General features: G+C 39.7%; 1 protein-coding gene across 10 annotated transcripts in view; it reads right to left on the reverse strand.

Moving 5' to 3' along the window:
* The window catches only part of KIF16B (kinesin family member 16B), a 238,543-nt gene that overhangs the window by 104,332 nt on the left and 108,428 nt on the right, over positions 1-25,783 (reverse strand). For 9 of the 10 annotated variants that reach the window (XM_045528143.1, XM_045528140.1, XM_045528142.1 and 6 more), the window contains exons 13-15: positions 16,833-16,952; positions 15,916-15,967; positions 13,766-13,903 (exon numbers count right to left, since the gene is read on the reverse strand). In XM_045528143.1, the coding sequence (XP_045384099.1) occupies positions 13,766-13,903; positions 15,916-15,967; positions 16,833-16,952 (310 nt within the window). Of the gene's footprint in view, positions 1-13,765; positions 13,904-15,915; positions 15,968-16,832; positions 16,953-25,783 lie in introns of those variants that run through there. The other variant, XM_045528138.1, reaches the window with a different exon arrangement.

Here is a 25,783-nt window from a genome sequence, read left to right on the forward strand (position 1 = left end):
CATAGCCACCTGCCTATTCAATGTATTACCTTGGTTATCTCAAGAAAGTTTCAAATGCAATATGGTTAAAAGCAAACTGGTTTAAATCGTAACCACAGGGAGGAACTGAAGGATTGGTTTTAGCGGTTGTCATTATTCAGCAGAAATGGAGTCACTATGAAAAGGAAGAGAATTTTAGGAGACTAAGAAGGGCAGCAGCGGAGATTATCCATCCACTCTACAATCTGCTTATTCCCCTCATGTAAAATAGCATTTGTATTTTGTCCAATTATGGAAAGGCACCATTACCATAATTAAAAAAAGGTGTTTCCCATGCCTTTTACAACTAGGTCTCAGAGCTATGTGCTGCATAGAGAGTCAAAAGTTAAGCAGCCATGTCTAAGATATATGTATATTTAATGCTGTTAAAGTTACATTAGAGTTTAATAAGGCAATTGCATCCCAGGTGTTAATTACATCTCTAATTCCTTTTTTTTTCCTGTTAATCAAATGCCCAGCCATGCAAGGTGAAAATTGCTAAAATATGTTAATGGAAAAATAGAATAGTATTTCAGAGATATATTTCAGATTGTATTAAATCATTGAAAATAATCTTGCCACCCATGTTATTTGCATGAAATACATATAAAAAGCTCTTCAAGGAGTTAAAAAAGAAAGCAAAACTGTCCATGACAATTCATTGTTTCCATCTAAATAATGTGACTCAACTGTCTGGTATGTGAAAGGGGCTCCTGTAACGCTGGTTTTCGTCTACTGTATACCCATCCTTTTGTCTACTGTATACCTTTATTCAACAAACCAACTAAAGTTAAAAATTTGCTTCATTTTTACGTGATGCATTGTTTGTTCATTCATTCAGCAAATACTTAATGAAACTTGCTGTATGACAGTTGCTATGATAAATGCTGGGGATGCAGGATTGAGAAAGTCAGAGGTATGCCTTGTCCTTACAGAGCTTACAAAAAAGTCAGAGAAAGGTAAATAATCAAATCATAACACAAATAAATATACAAAGCTGCAAATGAAGGGGAAGAACGGTGCCCAGGGCTCAAAGAGAAAAAAGAAGGGGCTTATTATAGGGGAAGTTAGGGAAGGATAACCTGAAGGAAGGCAGTGGTTAAGATAAGCTCTGAGGATGAGGTGGGGAGAGTGGCATGTGTAAAGGTCCTGTGGCAAGGAAGAGTGATGATGACGATGATGAAGAGGAAGAGCGTACTGATGAATGACTGGAAGACAGCCATGTGGCGGTGACAGCAGAAACAAGCAAGAGCAGTGTATAAGATAAGGCTTGAGAGGGAGGGAGGGGCTGGGCCACCTCAAATCTTTCAGGGTATAGAGTAAAGAATGGTGTGTTTTCTCTAGTTGCAACAGGAAGACATTGAAGAGCTTCAGGCAGCAGCATAACATGATTAGATCTGAGTTTCGGAAAGATCACCCTTGTGACTGACTGAAGAATGACCAAAGGGGGAAGAGCAGATGTGGTCAGACAAGAAGCTGGGAGGCCACTGCAGTGGTCCAAGTCAAAGATGATGGTGGTACACACACATGCACATATATATATACTCACACACACATATATATGCTAATAAATGAAGCCACAGGTGTAAGAAAGAAACCCAAGGAGAGAACAGAGAGGTAGAAGAGACAAGGACCTAATCCCAGGCACCTTGAGGAACACTGGCTCTTAATGGCCAAGTAGAAGAAGATGAACTTGCAAAGGAAACAGAGAAGGGGGCATCGGAGAAGAAGAAGGAGACCCTCAGAAGTCAAGGGAAGGAGTGGTCAACGATGCAGAATGCTTTCGAGAGATCGACCAAGATGAAAAGACTTGAAAACACCATTGTGTGCAGTAGAATGGAGGTCACAGGTGGTCTTAGTGAGAGCTGTTTTGGTAGTAGCCAGAGGGGAGGGATTGAGGTGTGAGCGAGAGGTAAGAAAATGTAGACCTACTGCGTGCAGACAATTCATCCAACAAGTCTATGAATGAAGAGAAAGATAGAGTTGGCAGTAGCCAGAGGATTGGGATGACAGATCCTGCAGGATACTTTGTTGTTAAAAGAAAACTCATGAGTATGCTTAAAAAACAATAAGCAAATTGAAGGAAAAAAAGAAAATAAATGAATAAAAGAAAGAAATGAATGAGAATGGATGACGGTATAAAAGTTCTAGATGAAGCCTGGAGCATGCGTCCTGCTCAGAAACCTTGGTGTGGCTGAGGACAAGTCGCTGCTGAACCTCCCCAGAATTCAGTTTCCTCACCTAGTCATCAAACTGAATAATTTCTAAGGTCCCTTCCAGATCTTAAATTCTTTTTAACTATGAACAACTTGATCTGAGGTTAGGGTGATTAATTGCAGAACATGGACTTTTTGCGATGCATTTAATTTATCATTTTGAGAGCATGCCTAAACCTCCTTGAAATATGTAATGGTTTCTTTGAGATTATTTCAGAGCTTAATAAATAACTGAAGACAAATTCTATAGGGTCTTAAAAGGGGATGGAGAGGAAATGACACTGTAAAAGGGTAGACAAAGACATGTGTTAAAAAGACAGAGAGACAGAGAGAAAAAAGAAAAAGCTTCATTTAAATCTCTGTGAATGAGATTCCAGTGAATCCTGGTTTCACATGAGGTTTTCTATTTTAATATTTCAAGTAAGCTAAAAAAAAAAAAAGCATGTAAACATTTCTAGTGATCTCTAAGGAGTACAGGGACAATAATCATTAATATCATAATCACCCTCCTCAAGTTTTATTAGATTTTCTAATTCTGCTACTGTACAAATAAACCAACTCATTATTTTCTATTAAATATTGTCACATGAATATTTCTGAGCTGATGATGTATGAATTATTTCATTCTTGGTTGCAATTAATACAAATATATGTGACAACTGGGTTCCCCAAAGTGCATGGTCCAAAGTAATGAGAGCTTAGAGGCTGCTGTGGGAGTGGAAATGGGAGGCCCTTTATAATTCTGCTGCAGGGCTCCTAGCTCTGCATTTTAATTACTTTAGAAAGTCCCACACAAACGGGATATAATGCATTGCTAAAGCACTTTCAGTGAAAGAGAGGTTTTCATTTTAGATGTGACAAGTAGAGAAGCCAAGTTCTGTCAGGAACATATAATTTTCTGAAATGGTACCGGATGAGAGGCTGAAATGAAGTAGGGTGGGTGAAGTTCTTATGTCGTTACCTGATTCAAGCAAAACAAAACTTGCTTGTGTGTCATAATTTTCATTCAGATTTAAAATGTCTTCAAATATTTACTTATATTAAAGTAAGTTATGATAATGGCACCATTTGGGGACCTGATAAAGTCTAATTTCCACTAACATGTCAATACTTAAGAACAGTTTAAGTCATATGTTCTAAGGCCTTAGACTTGGTGACATAGACTTGATTATTTAGCACAGGAGAATTATAGAAATTTTTCTCTATCTCAAAAATGGCTTTGAAAGCTAGAGTAAAAAAAAATTAAGGTCTGACATGGTATTTGTGGTGGGTAAGAAAATTTCCCATAAATATTAAACAAATTCAAACAGCATGGCTTGGCACTAAGGGCTGGTTTGGGAATGAATGACAGGCAGGCTCGGTGAATCAAAGGCAGCGGGCATCCGTGTCAAAGCAGGCTGTCAGATCATCAGCTAGCGTTTTCGAAGGATGTAAATGCACATGACACCTTACTAAAAAGCCACATCGGCCTGTCCCTTCCTTTTCAATGTTTACAATCCAAATAAGGATTTATAATTTCCTGCTTTAGATAAATCACTTTAATCCCTGTTTACTCTTGATGAAGTGAATATTAAAAACTTAGATTCTGGGACTCTAAAGAAGAAAGAAAATTGATTTTCAATCTTTGCTACTGAGGTTTCCAGCCAAATAATCCATTGAGGCTGATTTGCGCAACTGTGTGTACAGGCTGAGTACAGATCTCTGTAAAATTTTGAGATGCTCCAGTCCCATTCTCAAAGAAATTTTTAAGTGTGTGTGTCGGGGGGTAAGGTGAGGGTGGGGGAGATGGGCGGAGCTGATGTTTTTCTTCTTAAAACCTCACGGGAGAAACAAAGAGTGCAGACAGTCCCCAATTTAAGATGGTTCTTTGTAGGCTTTTTCAACTTTATAATGGTGCCAAAATGATACCCATTCGGTATAGTATTCAATAAATTTCGTGATATTTTCAACACTTTATTATAAACTAGGCTTTGTGTTAGAAGATTTTGCCCAACTACAGGCTAATGTAAGTGTTCTGACCGTGTTTAAGGTAGGCTAGACAAGCTATGATATTCGGTAGGTTAGGTAAATTAAATGCATTTTCAACTTACAATGTTTTCAATTTATGACAGGTTTATCAGGATGTAGCCCTGTCACAAGTTGAGGAGCATTTGTGTATGGAATAGGCCTGTCCTTCTGCAGGAAAATGTAGAAAGCCTATGAAATGATTAGAGGGCAATTCAAGACAGCAGATGATCCCATGATAAATTCCAAAGAACTAAAGAGAAGGCATTATATAACTGGCAGCACTATTAGTAACTTTCTTTCCATTCATCCCCAGGAGACCATATTCTTTGTTACCAAGGACTTATTCACTGTTAGTAACAATCTCAACTATACATTTCCAGGCTCTGACATACTCAAAGCTGTCAATATCCTATTGTTCCTTCCAAAACCTTTCTTACAAAATCGCCTCCCTTCCTGTTCCTTTATCCCTCAACTCCTACAGTTTCTAACCTTCAACCCCTTTTCCTCACTGCTCCTCTACAAGCCTCACTTCAGGCTAAATAAAACCTTGCATGTCCTTCACCTCTCCGCCCACGTTATTCATCTACTGAGTGGTGAGCACCGACTGACTCCCTTCTGCCTTCTGCAGAAAATTCAGGCAAACAGCCTGGGACTTAAGAGCCCTACAAGCCTGCCCAGGACCCAACAGCCTTGGCCTCACTACCGTACTCCTCACCCCACCCCCTGTACAGTCGTAAGACATTTTTCCACTACACACTTTGGTGGAAATACTATCTAAGTCAGTTTTCCACCATATGCCATTAGGACAGACACATTCTTTTACTTTAGAATTCAACTTTGGGTAAATATCCTCCATTTCAAGAGTCTAAGGCCACCCTAAGGGAGGAGTTTTGGCCATGCATGAGCTGGAAGGGGCATATTCCACCCTCCCTCAATGAATGCAGCTACAACTGAAGCAAGAACAAACATCAAACTTATGGCGAAGTTTGCATGGAAGAATGGTGAAACCACTGATGCTTTACGTAAAGTTTATGGGGACAAGTCCCCAAAGAAATCAGCAGGTTACAAACGGATAACTCATTTTAAGAAGGGATGAGACAATGTTAAAGATGAAGCCCACGGGAGCAGACCATCCACATCAATTTGCAAGCAAAAAATTAATCTCATTTGTGCCCTAAGAGGACCGATGATTAACAGCACAAACAATAGCCAACACCACAGACAGCCCAACTGGTTGAGCTTACACAACTCTGATTGAAAATTAAAGTGGAGCAAACTTTCTGCTTGGGTGCCAAAACTGTTGTGCCCAGATCAGCAGCAGACAAGAGCAGACCTTGCAGTGGAAATTTTAAGCACATGGCATCAAGATCCAGAACATTTCTTCAGAGAATTGTGACAAGAGATGAAACATGGCTTTACCAGAACGATCCTGAAGACAAAGCACAATCAAAGTGATGGCTACCAAGAGGGGGAAGTGGTCCAGTCAAAGTAAAAGCAAACCAGTCAAGAACAAGTCATGGCAACAGTTTTTTGGCATGTTTAATGCACTTTCCTTGTTCACTTTTTGCAGGGCTAAAGAACAATAACATCTGCTTATTATGATAGTGTTTTGAGAAAGTTAGAAAAACACCTGGGAAAGCTTCACCAGAGAGTCCTTCACCACGACAGTGCTTCTGCTCGTTCCTCCTAGCAAACAAGGGTGATTTTGTGAGAGTTTTGATGGGAAATCATTAGGTACATACCTTACTCTCCTGATTTGGTTCCCTCTGACATTTTTGTTTCCTAATCTTAACAGATCTGTAAAGGACATCCATTCCTCTTCAACTAATAATGTGAAAAAACACTGCATTGAAATGGCTAAATCCCCAGGATCCTCAGTCCTTTAGGGAAGGACTCAATGGCGGTATCATCACTTACAAAAATGTCTTAACCTTGATAGAGCTTATGCTGAAAAATAAAGTTTACATTTCTATCTTTTAATTCCATGTTTTTATGAATTTTCTGAAGTCTCCTCTTCAAACAACTTGGCAAAACCCAAACAGGGTTTTTAACCCCAAGAAACCCTTGCCAAGACACAATGCAAAGCCACCTAATGGGATATGAAGCTGAAAACGAAGCTTGAAAAGGAGAAGCAATATCAAGGAAAATAGATGTGATGAATGAGACAAGAGAAGAGCAGGATTAAAGAGACTGACAAATGGTTGTTTCATGTGTCCAAGTCTACGGCACCAAGAAACCGACTCCAGTATGATTAGCCTTGGTCAGCTGTTCTCATACTCAAGCGTGCATCAGAATCACAGGCTCATAAAAAACCAGATCGCTCGGTCTCATCCCTAGATTTTGTAGTTCGGTAGGTCTAGGATGGGGCCTGGGAATCTGCATTTGTAACAACCTCCCAAGTCATGTTGATATTGACATCCCATTTTGAGAACCATCAGTTTTAGGTATCGTCTTTTAGGAATTGTTAGGGCTTTGACATTCAAAAATAGCTGTGGAATCAGCCCACATACGAGTGAAAGGTGTCAGATTTGCAGCTCTCTAACTTGAGGAAGACATATGAGTGCTTAGGGGCAGGCGCAGGTGAGTCAGCAGGGTAACAGGCACTGATATCCACTGACTTTTTGTGCACATAAAAGATCTCTTCTGTTAACTGGATACCATGGCTAAACCACTGGGAGATGTATTTCCCTTTCTAGTTCCCCTAAAATTCTTTTTTAATTTGTCACTGAACAACTCACAGCAGCCCTCCAGCAGATGAAAATTTTATCAAAGGCTCCTCAGCTCCACTTTGCAGACAATCATCTGTTCCCTCTATCTGAGCACTTGAATAGATGCAAATATATTTTGGCAGTCAAGTATAACACATTCAGATGCACCTAAGTATAAATTTCCCAGATGTTGTCTCTGCAGCACTTCTAAAAGGAGAGATGAGCATTCGGTGGATCTGACAAACCAGCAAGAAGACCAACAGAATCCACTTATATGAATGGAAAAATTAATTACATTTAACAACTGTTAGCTTTAAATAACACATTATAGTAAAAAGAGAAAAATAATAATTACAATAAGAGAATAACTCCCAGCAATTGTAGGAGACATGCTGAAATACTTTTTGAATTATAATGCATCTGACTGTTGTACCATTTCATATTAAGCGTATTTAATAAGGGAAAAATCTAGGGTCTAAGACCCCCAAGAAGAGCTTAAGGCCTATGGACTAGATATCATGCTCAAATTCATGCTTTCTTCTCTAACAATGGCCTCTTCTTTCTATGGAGTCATTCTATGGAATCATAGTATAGACTCATGAGCATGAGGAGAAATAAGCTTTGTAGAACACAGCAATCAAAGATCATGCTTAGACATAATGCTACATACCCCATGCACTATTTCTGGGAGAACTCAAAAAAGAGGAGAAATATTTCCTATGCCAGGCTTTAGGCAACATGCATTATATACGTCATCACAATTAATGTTTATGATACTAGCAAATGCTTTTCATTTTAGTGAATACACTACCAGATGAAAACAATTGCTATAATTTAAGGCAGGCGAAATAGTTTAAGCAATCAGAAAGAAGCAAGGCGGTTAACTGACACAGGTAAAGAATTTGTTCCCAATGGTAACAATCTGCTAAATTTAGATAAATCTCCTATTAGTTAGCATTCACATGTGTATTAAGTAATTTAGATAAGGAAGTGGTAATTACTATCATGTTTTTTAATGGGACAGCCTAACTAACACGTTTCCAAATGAACAGCAATTTACTAATGAAAAGAGACATCTGAATACCAAATATCAGCAATAAACTAAAACTAAACACTGGTATTGAAAAGGTGGGAAGGTGCTGGTAGTGTAAGGTGAACCAGGAATCCAGTCAGCTGTGGAGTTCACATGGTTAGCAATCAATGCGACTTGAGTTACCACCATCTGCATTCTCTAAGCTTGATACCGTTTCCTTTTATAAAAGGAAAGGGCTACTTGGGTCTGTTTCAAAAGATTTCTTTCTGTTATGCCCTTCCTGGATCCAAACAATGGGCCAGATACCAGTGAGGTCCATTCTGATGACCGAGAGACAAGGGGTTGGGAAGGGCCCTAGGCCAATAACCACTCCAGTTAACCAGAAACTGAGATTAGAACAACAAATTGGGAGACCAGGGTTACCTGGGCTTCATGATCCTACGGCTTCGGGTATGACCCAAGCCTGGCGTAAGAGCTGAAGAGATGACACAGGACACACTGTATTAAGTTACAATTATTTAAGTTGCAGAGAAATAAAGTGTGAATTTGTGCATGTGAGCAATAATCAATGGTCTGCTGTAATTTTTTTTTTTTTTGGATGAGGGTTGTGGGGAAAGGGAGTTGATCCAATACGGCAATTATACAGCTATCCCCAGACCCATCTCCAAGAGGCTTGCCTGCCATCTGTTAATTCAGAAAGTTTGACTTTGTAGAAACTAAGGCAGGATTGTGCAGAAACATGATAGGCAATTTACTTAAAAATTTGTTTTACGGGGAAAAAGCTAAGATAGTTATGGAGCATCAAAATGCTACTGTGTTTAATACTGCTCCCCATTTATTATGTTTTAATGAAGCCTACATACTTTGTATTTTTTTTTTGCCTTAGGCTTTTTTTCTTTAATAAAGGCTTACAGATGGAGTTGAAAACCTTTTGTAGCTCTGCCTGATCAAACCCCATCCTTCTTTTCCAGTGGTTAAACACTATTCTGATACAGGGATGTATCAGTCCCATTCACGTTTTTAAAAATGTTTACTACATACTGTTTCATAACCACAAACAATATATCCCTTTGTGTTTAAAAAACATCATGTTCTAGTTCTCATTTTAAAAACTGTAAGAAAGGTTAGGTAGAGAATTCTAATCCTTAATTTCTGAAGGAGTATAGATGTTTTCCCCTTACTGAGATCTTTCAGTCTTAAAGTATGTATAATTAAAAAATAAAAACCAAGTTGTCATCTTGCTTCTGCCATGAAATGCTTTGAAACACAAAGTCATCTTGCATTTTACTGCCCTAAGACTTGCTAAAGACATTTATACGCAGTGCACAGCGTTTTAACACCTTCGAAAACAGTATTTTTATGTCAATTCCATTAACAGTGATACTGAGAAAGCTGTTCATAGCACAGCAGAATGCCAGAGGAACTCAAGCCCATCAGATCTGAAGATCTTGGCATCATGGCAATAAAACAATTATGGGCATCCTGCAGGGAAAAACAATTCCCACAATTAACCTTTCATGCCAATTACCACCACTACTTTCTTAGGACAAGTCACATCTTCAGTATGAAGATCCAAAATGAAGTTCCTAACTTGAATCACTAACCAGAATAGGCATATTTTTAAAATAGATGTTTAACTTAGGGAAAAATTTAAGATAAAAAAAAAAACCCACTTAATAAAACATGTCCCTCTAATCCCAGCTACTCAGGAAGCTGAGGTGGTAGGATTGTTTGAGCTCAGGAGTTCATGACCAGCCAGGGAAACATAGTGAGACCCTGTCTCAAAAATAAAAATACAAATAAAAAGATACTTAACAAAAATACTGCATAGGAGATATATCATCTAGGTACCATGCCTCAATCCATAACTGAATTAAAAACCTAATCAAAGCTGTATAAACAATTTCTTCAAACTAAATAAATAAGCTGACAATCTTTTTTTACAGGGAGGAGGAAGAGAAGAAAGGTAACACCCCAAAATCAAATGTTAAATTTTTAGGCAGTGCCCATATTAAAAAGTATGTGTTCTGAAAGTTCCTTTTTCAGAATGTTGTTTGGAATTCGGTACTGATTTTCCCACAGGCAAATCTGCAAGAGACTATTTAACCCAAAGACAGCAGGAACAGCAGTCACTGCAATCCATAATCCACTCCGCATCAGGGGCTGTACTTAATGGAAACTCCAGGAGCTCCAGGCAGAAGCAGCTGGGGGCAGTGAACTACTGCGCCACAGTTCAAACGCAGGGGCAAAACACCAGGTGGATCCCACAGCCAATGCTGATGTTTATGGGCTATTTCTGAGTCAAGAATTACTTATACTAAAGAATCCCCCCCCCAATCAATCTCAATTGTATACCATTATGTTTGGAATTTTATATTCATGAATAAACACAGTTCAAATATGTATATATATATATATATATGTGTGTGTATGTATGTATATATGAAAAACCTTCAAAGTTTTATTGAAAGAAATAGATGAAAATTCAAATATAAGAGACATACTGTATAAGAAGTCTCAAGATGGAAATGTATTTTTAAAATGCAAATAAATCAAAGGAAATTAGAATCTAACACCTCAAAGGATATTTTAACACAAAAAATACTATTCTAAATTTTTTTTGAAAAATTAATCAGCATGAATAGCAAAAAAAAAAAAAAACCACTCAGATAAGAACAGAGATTAGGTCGGGTGCGGTGGCTCACGCCTGTAATCCTAGCACTCTGGAAGGCCGAGGAGGGTGGATCGTTTGAGCTCAGGAGCTCGAGACCAGCCTGAGCAAGAGCAAGACCCCATCTCTACTAAAAATAGAAAAAAATTAGCTGGACAACTAAAAATATACATAGAAAAAATTAGCCAGGCATGGTGCCGCATGCCTGTAGTCCCAGCTACTCGGGAGGCTGAGGGAGAAGGATTGCTTGAGCCCAGGAGTTTGAGGTTGCTGTGAGCTAGGCTGATGTCACGGCACTCTAGCCCAGGCAACAGAGCGAGACTGTCTCAAAAAAAAAAAAAAGATTAAAGCATGTTTTAAAGCAACAATCATTAAAACTGTGTGATCCTGGTACAAAAGCAGAAACACAGAGTACTGGAAGAAAGTGGAATGCCAAGGAATAGATATAATGCTGTATGTGTTTTCATTTTTGGTAAAGTTTCTTCAACAAATGGGTGAGTATAAAGTGGAGTGAGGTTATGATAAATGGCATACCAATATGGGGAAGAAAAGTTAAATTAGAGCTATACTTATAAACCAATGAACCCCCAAAGTACTATAAATAATTAAATATTTCAAAACAAAAACTTGAAAAGATAAAATAACTAAAGCATCAGGAAAATAACAGAAAGTAAAACCAAATGTTCTCTAGTTCTGTGGCTGATTTTAAAATTATCAAAGAAATCACAAAGAAAAGAATAGATTAAAGCAAATGAAAAGTAGATTTAAAAAGTAACAAAATCATATATGAATAGAAAACACTACAATATTGGGAACATATCTAAATTGATATGAGAAAGTGGTTATAAGGAATTATAAGGGTAAACAGAGTATGCATTCAAATTAATCAGGGAAAAAAAAATACAGGTTTTATTTCCCACAATTCTGGGAGGCAATAGTGAAACTGCTCTACTCATAGGTTAGCAATGATTGTGAAAACCAGTACAAGCCTGTGGCAAAATCCTGGTAGAATAACCGCAGTCATCTAGGTAAGCTTACCTCCCTCTGGCCTGAGAGAGATGCAGCCAACACAGGGATCTCAACTGTGTGCACTCCTTCTCCCTAGGGCAAAGAGATACTGCCTCTCACCATGCCCCAGGTCCCAGCCCCTGCAGTCTGGAGGGACAGCAGCAGAACCTTCACCTGAGGTCCCCATAGGGAACAAGCAGGTGATCTGGCTGTGGTCTAGACGCCACTTACATGATTCACTGGTGGGGATGTGTGTTAACTCTGCCCTTCAATTACCCGTGCTGCCAGCACTAAAGCCTGCGAGTTCCCAAGCAGGGACTGCCACTAAAGAGCCCTACATGGTGACTGCTTACCTGTCAAATTATGGTGACTTTCCGGGCACAGGGCAGAGATAGCCTCCCACCATGACTACTACTGCTGTCTGGAAATAACCTGTTTCTCTATCCTATATTGCCAGAGTGCTCATCCTGGTTGCAAAAATGCAGCCTGGCAATGATCACTGGGTGCTCACTGTGTCCTTTGCTTAGGTTGGTCATCTGCTACTGCTGACCTCTGATCTTCCTGGGAAACTTCGTTTCATGGCTTCCCTTGCTTTGGTGTGTCTGGTCATTCTTTGGCCAAGAGCACACCAGGAACCAAGGACAAAACAAGATTACTGATCCTGAACCCCGATAAAAGGAACCAGGGCTCCATGGAGAACTGGTTAGTTCCAGGACAGTATGAGAAAAGCCTGGAATATCTTGTGTCAGCAAGTAAGGAAGTGCTCACAGAACACGGAGGACAAGCCAAAGGGGACAAAAGCCAGCTTGAAGGAACTCTCATTGGCCAAATCTGGGACAATTTGAGTATCAAAATAAATAATGATAAAAACAGATCAAAACCTAGTAAAATAAAATAGCAAGCTGTGTGACCCTATTGATTTAATTACATAAATGGCAAGAAGAGAAAGTTCTTTCTTATACTAAAAAAAAATTAATAAATGTAGAAAGAATGATGAAATTTAAAAATCACCATTTGGCAACTATCAGAATAACTATTCAGTAAAAAAAAAAAATGGATTCTAAAACCAGCGGGTGAAAGTATGACCAAGAATAGAATATTTATGATCTCAAAGTACCTTTCCAATATACATATTAACAATAAAGGGAAAAGGAGTAAATTCACAGGGAAGAAGCACGCAGCAAGCTCCATCTTAATTGAGAGATCAAAGTGAACATCACCACTAATGGGATAATGGAAATCATAAGATATGAGGAAAACACAACATGATGTCTCTGACAATCTTGTCAAAATGCACACTATTAGTGTAATCATGAGGAAACAAAGATAAATCCTACATTCATGCAGAGGGACATTTTACAACATATCTGACCTACTGTTTTCAAAATTGCCAGAGTCATAAAAGTCCAGGAAAGACCAAGGAACTGTGACTCTCTGGAGACTGAAAGAGACTAGAGCGATGTGGCAACCGAATGCCACACAGGAAGCCAGACTGAAGAGGGACCATAAGGAACACCCCTGGGGCAAATGGAGAAACTTGAATGGGGTCCGAGGATCGGATGGTAGAAATGCAGCAGCATTAGTGTCCTAATGTGATGTCACTGTTTAAAGGAAACACACACTGAGGTATTCAAGGGTGGTGGGGCACCATTTCATTTCAAATAATTCTGAAGTTAAAAAGTTCTTGGGGCTTTTCTATAATATTGAAGTTATTCAAAAGACAAATAGGCATGATACCAAATCCTCTGTGTATGTTATAACTATTCATAAGCATAAATAATGAAAATTAAATTATTAAAAGAAACCATTGTGTTCAGGCTTTGCATTTGAGGGGTATTTTTTAACTTAGAAATTCCATTAGCATCATATTTCCATAACAACTTTTAGGACAATTACATATATATTCATGTTTAACTCAACAAGACAGTGGGTATTATAAAGAAGCCCTCCAGCCAAACAGAAAACAGTATACTGAAGCAATAGTCTTCGCCCTTGTTATACCTAATCAGTAATTAATTCCAAGAGGTGCATGTTCTCCTACTGCCTAGCCAACTTGTTTTCTCACAATATATACAAAGAACTCTGAAAATCAAAAACCAGATACCTTGATTGAGATGTGTGGCCTCCATGATCTGAACACCATTCACGGAACACTGAGACCCACTCAGGGGTATCAGAGTCACTGTCCCCCCGACATTTTCAAAGACACAGTGCTCACTCTCCAAGTCAAGGCCATGAAGAACTAAGTTGAAAAAACAAAGGAGAAGGATTTTTTTTTCCCCTTTGGTATCTACTGCAATAATTCCCAGCTATTTATTCATTCACATGCTAAATACCTGTCCTTTTCTGTGTTAGGTATTGTGAAATGAACCTTGATGCTTAGTGAGAAAAGTGAATTTTAGGAGTTCATGGCATCAGGGTCTGGACATCACCTACATAAGGAAATAAGTTCTGGGATGTTAACTTATTTCATCCTTGGGGAGAAAACAGGTAACTTGTCTTAACCGAACATCATTGAGATGCTCTGTTTGACACTGAATAAATTTCCTACCCCAGCCATCAGAGGCCACAGAAAAATACAGGGGCAACAGGGCTCCATGGGTCAAGGACTTATTGTGACCTCCACATTTGGAGATGCTGTGTTCCAGGAGCAGACACCAAAGGTGATCTTAGCATGACATGGATCTGGAGGCCCAAGAGGTCTCCAGATGGTGTGCTGGGATGCCCACTGCCAGAGCCGGTGCCAGTTCCCAGAGCTCTCCGAGCACGTGGCTGCTAAGGTTTACCTATAAATGTGTGGCTATGGATTCTTCCTGTTGGAAGAATGTCCAGGCACTGATATGAATGCCTGTCAAATAAACCTACATGATTTTTGGCACAGTTTCTTGGCCAGCTTCTCAGGGGTACAGACAATAGTTCCCATGCTCTCCCTAGATTTGCACTACAGAACTTTGCTGATCACAGAAAACATGTGTTCTTACTACTCAGCATCTTTTATAGCTACCCCAAAGGTCAAACACATAACTCAATGATTAGAAGAAGAGGCCGGATGCCTAGCCTAGTTCTACTCAAAAACAGGTGAACCTGGGGATTTCTGGGAATTGGTTTTCATCTCTCCCAGTCTCACAGTAAATAGTAAATACATTTAGGAATATGCCAGAATTGGCTTGATTAATAGCTCACACTTGGTGAGAAAGCAGGCTCATTGCCAGCAATTCTAAAAATGGCTGAGACAATGTAACTCTTTCCCTGCTGATCCCCACCTTACCACACACACATACACCCACCACTACCACTGCCTCAGTAGCCACCAATTGCCTAAGTTATTCTCTGAAAGCCTGGCAGGACCTCATCTACACAGGCTAAGTCACTGGTTATCTGTGTACCTTGGGAAGACTTTGGGGAAACCCAAAAAGTCATGTCTCCACGTGTGTATGTTGCATTGTCTCCTACTTTCTATTGTCATCTTGTGCAGGTAAGTGTCTATATCCTGCCCATTAAAAAGGCCTTATGGCTGGGCACAGTGGCTCATGCCCCTAATCCCAGCACTTTCGGAGGCTGAGGCAAGAGTTCAACACCAGCCTAGGCAACATAGTGGTACCCTGTCTCTACAAAAAATAAAAAAAATTAGCCAGGTGTGGTGGTGTGTGCCTATAGTCCCAGCTACTCAGGAGGATCACTTGAGCCCAGGAGTTTGAGGTTGCATTGAACTATGATGACAACACTGCACTCTAGCCTGGGTGAATAGCAAGACCCTATCTCCCAAAAGAAAAAAAAAAAAGGACTTATATCCTTTTTCTGTGTCTGTTGGCATATTTCCATCAATCATTGTCCCAATGTAACAAGTATATAGTGACTTAAGTAACTGTACTCTTAAAGACCTGACAGGGTATAGAATGCATGTAGGGTAAGGAAAACATTCAGAGTTCCATTTTATTCATTAAATTAATTGTTCTATCATTGACTTGAGTTGTGCTCAAAATAACAGAAATATATAATTGTCCAATATTGTATCTGAAGTTTTCTTTTTTATAATTACTTCAATGTCAGTTATTCAAAAGAAGGTTCATCATTAAATATGACCTTAAGAAATCACTGGTCGGGTACAGTGAACACTAGTCTGGTGATGGGCATGCTACAAGTCCCAACTTAAGCATTATACAAAGTATCCATGTAACAAAAACATAGATCCCCCATTAATATTTTGAAATAAAAAAAAATTGCTGGGAAGAGATAATTGATAAAGATTCTCACCAATATCTTGCTCTGTTGAAGCATCTTCTCTACCAACATACGTCTGACCTTCCTAGGAAGAAAAGCCAAGCAAAATTTACTAGTAAGAACTTGTTTCTCCACTTTTCATTTAAGCCCAAGCAACACGGTGGCCTATGGGATGAACAATGTCCTGGGAAGGCCACAGCCTCAGTGTAACCAGAGCTCACTGAGGCTCTGTGACAATACCCCAGGTTGTCTGGAAAATGACAGTGCAATTCCTGAGGCTTAATGTTCAACAGTGGTTAGGCTTCTGTTCTGCAAGCACTGGCAACTGGCTCAAGACAGTTATCTCACTGATGTTTCCATCCCTTCTGGGAAGTTTCTCCTCCAACGGCTATGGGTTTCTTTGTGCATAAAGATAGAGTTCATGAGAGTCTGCAAAATGTAAGTGTAGTACTATTCTCATTTTAAGTCATGGATCAGAGAGGGGACACTAAAGTCAAGGTCACATAGGTAATCATTGATATAGATGTGGAATTCTGCACTCTTGACATGAATAGCCTGCTAGGAGCCAAGCCCAATAAAGATGATGGGAGGCACAAATTTATAATTCCACTAGGGACGAGGAAACTGTACATATAATGAAATCCCAGGCCTAGGGGTTTGCAACTTCTCTTCCTCAGTCTGCCTGCCTTTTTGTTCCTTGCCTGCCTCTTAATGATTCTACAGAATAGAAGGCCAGTTAATGTCTCATTGTTTAGCTTTAGAACTACATAAACATGGAACTTCAAATGCCACAGAATCTCAAGGAATCATGTAAAATCCCCAAAAGGCTGAAGGATTTGTAGTATATTCTTTAATAGTTGTGTTCACGGCCATAAAGTATTATAATAAACTTTGCTAGTGTCTGAAGGGAAATCTGCAAAATTATAACGTTTCACTTAAGCAGCTCCTACCTTCAAGTGATATAAGATGATCCCAGTGCTCAGAAGGTCATCATCAATGCCAATCAAATGTGGCAGTTCAGAATCCAAAACAACTCCAATCCCTTCTTTCCTAAGGGCCAGAGTTTGCTCCTGAAATTAAGACGAAAAGAAAAGGAAATGATTACTTTGAGGAAAAAGAACTTCATATTAGGTGTTCTTTAGATTGTTATAATGAGCAATATTTTCTCTCTCCTCTAAAAACACTGCAAGAAAAATGAACCTTAATCTTTCTCCATGTTGAAATCCTGGCAGGTGGTAAGCAAAGTGAACTTGAAACATATAAAAAGCTCAGTGTAGAATGAATTAAACTTAATGTCTGATATATAACCTCTACGAAACCTCTTAGGAAAGGTTCTAGGACTACCCAAATAACAACGTAATCTTTCTCCTTTTCAGAGCCTTAATTTCATTTAATTTCTACATATCTCCTTAACTGTTGGCTTTTGTCTGCAGCTACCATGGTTGACCTCTGCATGTCTTGGGAGGAAGTCTTTCCTGGGCATCAGCTACCCCTGCACCAGTGGTACCCAACCCACTGCCTCCTGCACATCAGCCTCTCCTATCCACAGGGTCACTCCCACCTATAGACAAATCTGCCACAGACCTCTCACCACCCACCACCACCTCCCTTGGCCTTGCATCTCCCTCCAGCTACCACCAACCTCTGTGTCCCTTTAAAGAAAATCACCCCCAAAAAGTTCCCTATACTAGTAGTTCTCCAATTCTCCCCTCTCACTCTCTCTTGAACCCACTCTAGGAAGGCTATCCTCCTTGGGACTCCTGTCTGCCTACATTCACTCCCTTGATGGCCTCCTTCTGTCTCTTGACTTTACCTGCCAAGTATATGTTGATGACTCTCAAATTTAAATTCCTAGAGCAGACCTCTCCCTTAAATTCCATACTCAGGCAATACATATCCACCTGTCTCAGTATATCCGTGGGGAGACCAAACAGGCAGCTCAAACCTAATACATTAAGAAAACCAACCCCTGATTCTCCCTGCCTCTGACACCTGTAGGCTACCCCATTCCAGAAAACATCAACCCTCCTTACAGTTGCCTGAACCAAAACTCATGGCTATACATCGTTCCTTTCTTCTTTAAACTCTAAATATTTAGTGTTGACTCCATCTGCAAAATATGCCGAATCTGGTCATGCCAAATCCCCCGCACCACTCCTCCCTGGCCCAAACTGTACCATCTTGCACTGGGATTACTGCCATAATCAGGCCACCACTCGTGCCCCCTGTGATGAACACTCAACTTCGTAGCCAGAGGGATGTCAGGGCAGGCCACTCCTCTGTCAGATCCTTTAAACGGTCTCCCATTTCACTAAGACAAAGCCAGAGTCTTTGTAATGTTCTATAAAGTTCTACATGATCTCATCCCCCGCCCATCTCCCACTCTCATCTCCTGTACCCCTCCCCTCTTGCTCGCTCCTCTCTAGAATCCATAGCTCCTCGATGTTCCTCAAACTTGCCAGCCTGCCCACATCTCATGGCTGCACTCGTTGCAGTTTCTTCTGTCACTGCTAGTCCTTCTCATCCCCTAGAGCAGAGATAACATTTTGGACTAGATAACTCATTCCTCTGCACTGTAGGATGTTTAGCAGCATCGCTGCCTCTACCACTATAATAGATACGAGTAACACACTACCCTCCTCCAAGGTTGTGACAACTAAACATGTCTCCAGACATTGCCAGATGTCTCTTGTGGGACAAAATCGGCTGGTTAAGAAGCATCGCCCTGGATACATACACAACTTGGTCACTTACTTCCTTCGCGTCTCTGCTCAAAGCCACTTTCCCAATCAGCCCATACAAAGTAGCAATTACCAACTTTCCCCATGCTGATCTGATTCCTCCTTGGCAATTATTACTACCTCGTATATTATATACATACATGTGTATTACCTATCCCCTGACTAGAATATAATCCAGTGCCTAATTTCATGACTGATGCATGGTAGCTCCACAATTAACATTTGTCAAAGGCAGGAATAAATGAGTAGGTGCACAGAGTTCAGAATTCGGAGGGCTGTAGGAACGAGGGTCAGAGGCAACCCCTGAGGGAGGATGTGCACGTCTTAATATCACGCCAGCCTGGTGCAAGATAAAAGACCTCTAAAATCAGGCTTCTAGGGAAGTCTGAAATGGAAGCAGACAAATCCCAGAAGACTGAAAGGTAAAAATATCAGTCTTGAGGCTGGGCAGTGCCGAGTTCAGACTGAGTCACACCTAAGAGCATGACACTGTGCTGTGACTGTAGGTGTGATGGGAGCAACAGAAGAGCAAGGTCCAAGTTGCTAACCTGGGCTCCTGGTGGGAGATGCTCCTGGAGAATTGTCTCCCCTCCCCTCCCTGCCCCCCACTCCTACAATCAGACGCAGCAACCAAGACACAACTCTGCCCCCAAACACAATCACTACTGCTTACATTCCTAGAAGGAATAGGCATATTTTGTGTCATTTAAATATTAAAACAACCTACAGAGTCTCCAATTCTCTAGGTAATGGATTCAGAACTTCTCAAGCTAGTGTAAGACCATCACAGCAAAACTCAGACCTTGCAGACAAGTGACCTCCTAAGAGGTTCTGGGGCAGGGCAGTGGAGAGAGAGAAGTCCCTTAGGCTTTCTCTGCAGACATTTAAGTCCCAAATGTATATACCCAAAGACCTGGAGACAAGCAAGAGAGTGATAAAAGGAAGTGGCAAAAAAGGATGGTTTAAAAAAGAAAAAAAAAACATAAAAATTACCACTTGAAAGAAAGCAATTTAATTTAACAACCATTAAATAGACACACAGAGAAAATGACCAATGCATAACTTAGATTCAAGGAAAGGAAATGAAGCATATCATTGTTCTTCAGTTACTCCCCTTATCAGCCAGGCTCCCAGTCCCTGCCTCAGAACCTCAGGCTCTGAGGTCAGAGGCTTCAGTAACATCGATTTACTATAGCGAGGCCTGTGCAAATCTTAGCTAAAATGAGCACTCTACATAAACCAACTCCTCCTCCTACCTCCCCGACATTAGCAGAGTTCATGCTTTTCCTCCTGCACAGAATTCAAGCAAAAGTGGCAAGTATGTGATTTAAAAAAAAAAAAAAAGATTTATTACAGGGGAGAATTTAATCACACAGCTCCATTTCATAAAACAATGTCCTCGCAGGAAGGAGAGGTAGCTCTGAACTGTGACAGCACTACACACACGGTAAGCAGCCCCACGGCAGTAAATTGTTCCAGGGCTTTAGGTCCACGTGAAAAGGAGAGTGGCTATTCTCCTAAGTCCAGAGGCGTGTGTACTTTCTTTCTACACCAAAGTGTACAATAACCACCCCCCACAAAAGCAGTATTTTAAACTTTAATAGCTCCCACTCAAACTAGAGAAATTGCTTTGGACTACATCCCAGTTTAATTTAATATTCTTTTTTTTAACCATTGAAAAACACTTTTGTTCTTCCTTGAAATAAGTCTCATAGACTTTGAAAAGCACTGGAAATTCATAGCTTCGGAGCCATTGGGTCAAAAGCCTTCCTTGTTCCCCCCCACCCCCAGCATGTACACGTACACACACACACACACACACACACACACACACACACACACAACGCACACACGCAAGCACATGCTCACACGTACTTCCATAAATATAATGGGTAAAACCTGAAGGAAGAGAAAGTTTTCTAGGATTGGAAGTGGGGGGAGACGAATTTATGATTAATGCTGCCCTAAAGCTCTATGACATTCAAGCTGCATTCAACTACATGATATTATAAAAGTGTCACCTCATAAAACTGGAAACGAGGGTTTAAATCATTGCTCAAGTGAAAAAGTAATTTCAGACAAAAATATCTATCACGTATAAAATATTTATTGAGTGGCATCTACTGTTATACATAATTTATGAAACACCTTTTGGCTAAGATGGAATCCTTAACATGGCAGAGCTGGCCACCCTCCCCCAACTCCAGGCACATGGGGTCCCAAAGAAAGAAAAGTAAACTACATATTGCGGCACACATTTTGCATTGAAACACACTTTTTGGCAACCAAGCTTATTTGGATGAAAAGGAAACTACAGACTTACTAAAAGTGTCAAAACATAGTATCAGCTTATTTTAAACATCACGCTCACTACATTTGCAAATAATATGCTCAATATGTTTTCTCTTCAACCTCCAGACACCTATTCAGGTAAAATACCTCTGAATTTAAAACACATGTCCAGTGCTGAGGCTGTCACAGAATCACTTCTACTGCATTCCCAGGGAGAAGACCACACAAGGACTTGCTCACTGGGGTAGTCCCATGCAACCACCATATTGGTTTACTAGACTGAGCAGGGACGCTACCTCTTAATCACAACTACATTCTTAGTATCCAGCACTGTGCCTTATGAAACTCAATGACTTTCTTGGATAAGTGAAAACCAATACAAAAACTTATTAATATAAACAACAAAAATATATATATTTTTTCCTTCTTGGGAAGCCTACCTAAGATCTAGATCCTGCCTGGAGAAAATTGGGAAAACTTTTAATGTGTCTGCTCCATGTAAATTAAAATCTCTTTGAGAGTAAAAATTGTGTATCCTCACACTGAGTATGTTAGGTAAATAGAGCGGGACCAGGCACACAGTAGTTACCCAGTTAAGTGCTGATTATTTGGTACTACAGGGAGTGATTTTCAAGTGGTATTTTTTTTCTGAACAGCCAAGAATTAAATGTGGAATCCTTTTGTGAAAATTTACGCTTGCTATGGAGAATTATGTATTTCACTAAGTAGTGGAATTTTGTAGAGTTGACTCACATCACAAAGTGTATTTAATTTCTGCAGTCCCGACTACAGACAGCAGATGTGTAGGGGGGTGGGGAGGGGGATGCCACAATCAGGGATTAGAGCACATGCCCATTGCGGGGCTCGAGGTGGGAAAGTCAGGCAGCCAGGAGGATCTTTGTAAAAAATAAAACTATCCTCTAGTAAAACTACTTTTTTAATTTTAAAAAAATTGTATGTGATTTTATTTTAATTTAAAAGAAGAAAATAAATTGACGTATTTGTTGAATGTCAACAGAATAATGTTTCTTCATTACAAGAGGTATTTCCTAAAATATCCAAGTTAAGACATTATGAAACATATTCACTATACATATGTGTGTGTTTTTTTCATACGCAGTTGGTTTTAAGCACCATTACCAGAGCGTGTACCTGTTTGAGAATGTTTGCCTCTTACCCAAATGGCATTGTAGCCGTGTCGACTTGGGCCACTTGTTGGGTCATACAATACTTACTTTCCCTTGGAATGTTAAAGACACAGCTCCACTGTCTTTAGAAACTGAATGCTACTCTAAGGAAATATTAAGCTGGTCTGACTTTTAATCCATGATAGATAATTTGGTTTTCTGTCTGGATGTTTAAAGGATGCTTCCTTTCTCCTTGAAATTCAATAGCTTAATTAGGATAGGTCTCTGTGTTGAACATTCTGTACTCTACATTTTCCTAGAACACAATCCATTCTCCTAATCTGCAGATTCAGTTCTTTTGTTCATTATTTTTCATTTCAGGAAAATTGTCGTGTTTTATTTTCCATTTTGTTTCATTTGTTGACAGCCTACTTCAGGGACACCAATAGTCTTTATATTACATTGTCTTTGTCTTCTACATCTTTTAGCTTCTGATTGCTTTACTATATTGATTGTTACACATTGATGATCTATGAGATTATCAAGCCTTTACTCTCTTAGTAATTGGATTTTCAGAGGCATCTATTCTTTTCCTTGATATTCTTTAATTTTATTTATTCATCCTGCAATGATGTTGTTTCAGACCTCAAAGTCTTTCTTTAGTTCTGAGATCTCCCTTTTTGCATACCATTCTACTTTTTATCATCATCTGCTTTGTTTGTTGAATTCATCTCTCTCCTTAATTTGTTCCACAGAATGAAACAAAACTATAAGGAATTCTCTCCCATGCCTTGAAGTATGCTTGCATGTAGATTGGGATCGTTTGCCTTTCGCATGCTACATTTCCTTTTCTTTCTTTCTGTCTGCCCATCTATACATCCATCCACCCATAGCTATTGTTATGTATATAACTTTCCTACTTCTTCATCTGTGCATGCTTAGGTGAATCTGTCCAAAAATTCCATATGCTCTAAATACAGGATGAGCAACTCCTGGACACTTGCCCTGTCACATCTGCAACCTTTCTAGTTAGAAGACTGAGTAATCTGCATTCTGTCCACTTTTCTCTAGCCAGATAAAATGACAGCAAGGGCCAGGAGAACTCAACTGAGGCACTGTAAAGGCCTTGTTTGAGTGCCTGGGCTCTGCCTCTGTTACTGAGCTCTCTCCTCCTGCCCCGGCAGGGACCCCATTCCCACGGGGAGGGAGGGGGCTGGATGCACCGAAGCTTCTCACTATTTCACCAGGCCCCATGTACAAGAGAGTCAGCCCTTCACCTCATTCCAGTTACCTCCTCAGGCATTGCTATTACTCCTCAATAAGAACAGGAAAATCAATTTGTTCCTCCCCAGATTTGAGGATATTGAGGAGGGTTTTTTGAATCCTCACTGATTCAACTTCTCAGGTGCAGGCTTAGGAAAATCCTCTTCACAATCATCCCTCTTCCTCAGCAGCCAGCTCGTGACCTTTCTTCATATGCTTCCTCTTAGCGACAGCACAGCAATATTGCTGCCGCGGGCTTGGATGTTTGTTTTGCTTTTTATTATTATTATTTCTTCATTTCTTTGAAATCTGTGATGTCATCTCCAACTGCCTCTTTAACATCAAAGTCAAGAACAGGGTTTCAAAAGGCTACCAAAAACAAATAAGGAAGAAAACAAGGGGTGCTCCTGGTTTGGGGGAATTTCTGGAGCAAAAATATGGAGGCTGAAAGCATGGGCATACAATCATCCCTGGGGATTCGTTCCAGGACCTCCGTGGACTCCAAAATCTGTAGAGGCTCAAGTCTCTGATACAAAATGGCAAAGTATTTGCACACAAACCCCTCCCCTATACTTTAAATCATCTCCAGATTATTCATAACAACTATGTAAATAGTTGTTATACCGTATTGTTTAGGGAATAATGACAAAAAGTCTGTGCATGTTCAGTACAGAGGCAACTGTCATAAGCCTAACTACCTAGCACATGTGAGCAACAATGTAACATTTTCTGGAGTTCTTTTCCTAATATTTTCCATTTGCGGTTGATTGAAACTACAGATGTGGAACCTTCAGATGTGGAGGGTTGGCTACGTACATAAGAAACCGCTGCACATCCAGTTTAGTTGATTGATAAACTGGGAAAATGGTCTGGAAGGTCCAGCAGATGGGTCATTATTTGATTCGGAGACTGGGAAGTCACTGAAAATTTTGAAAATATTTCAGAATATTTCAGATATTTCAGAAGACAAGTCTGGGTCTGGCAAGAATATGTAGGATGAATAGGAATAGAGGGAAAATGTGGGTGGGATTAAAACGGAAGGGATGGCTTGAGAGACATCGTAGGGGTAGACGGACTCTATACAGGCTGATTGACCTTAAACAAAGACATTCTCCTCAACTGCTTCATTCCTCTCTATGAGAAATATGGAAATTAGAGAATTGCAAGAAAGTGTGAAAAATGCCAAAAGATTTTTATTGCTAGAGAAAAAAAAAAAAATCCTGACATTTCCTTGTAACACATTCCAAGCAGCTCAGTAAGTGATTACTGTTTACGTGTTAAAAATCACTCACCAATTTGACTAGCAAGGGTTGTCTAGTAACTTACATGTTTTTTTTAAATCATATAAAAATGCTAAAAGTCATTGTCAACACAAACCAATTAGCTCTGAAATCCTGAAAGTAAGGCACAAGCTGGCATGTATGCAGAAGCTACTGTTCCTGGTACAGTAGTCCTCCCTTGTTGCTGACATGTACTACGTCGTTAGGCCCATGATGGTTGTCATTGTTCTGAACATGTACAGACTTTTCCTTGTCATTGTTCCCTAAACAATACAGTATAACAACTATTTACATAGCAATTACATTGTATTAGATGTTATGAATAATCTGGAGATGATTTAAAGGATACAGGAGGATGATATGCAGTTTCACTTTGCATGGTTTCAGATGCCCAAGGTGAACCATGGTCCAAAAATAGGTGAGAACGGTATAGTAAGATAGTTAGAGCAAGAGAGAGAGATCACATTCATATAAGTTTTATTATAGTATAATTGCACTATTTTATTATTAGGTATTGTTAATCATTTCCTGAGCCTAATTTATAAATTAAACTTTATCACAGGTATGTATGTATAAGAAAACAAGATAGTATATGTAGGTTTCGATACTATCTGAGGTTTCAGGCATCCACTGGGGGTGTACTGTATATTCTTTTCCACATAAAAAGAATCATGTTCATCCAACAGAGAGAGATCCAACATCCCACATCACCAAAATTATCAGGAAGTCAACGAAGCTCTGTCTGTCAACTGCCTGGACTACCATCCTGTCTTCCTCCCACTTTGTCCATGCAACCTGAGCAAACTGTGATGAAAAGGGGTAAGAATTTCTTTCACACGCCTCCAAGAAATAACCTTATTTTTGCTGTGTTTCCAGAGAATGATGAAGTGAATAAACACAATATTTGTAGGCTAGTAACATTTTCTATGTTCCTGCAAATCTGACTGGTAATATGCAATCCTTCTTGTGAGGGCTCTATTAATTATGCTCTTTGAATCATAATCAGATTTAAAAACAAACAAAGCAAAAACAGAGAAAGAGAAAAAACAGTCTGTGAAATCTACTGGGGATCAGCCTCTACTGGAACTGGCCTCCAGAAAGAAACAGGTTCAGGTGAGAATGCAGAGTCAGCAATCCATAGGTTGAAAAACAGAAGAAGAATGAAGTGTGTCAACCCAGAAGTTGCCTTTGATCCCTC

Source organism: Lemur catta, chromosome 17, assembly GCF_020740605.2.
Source record: "Lemur catta isolate mLemCat1 chromosome 17, mLemCat1.pri, whole genome shotgun sequence".
Taxonomy (NCBI): Eukaryota; Metazoa; Chordata; class Mammalia; order Primates; family Lemuridae; genus Lemur; species Lemur catta.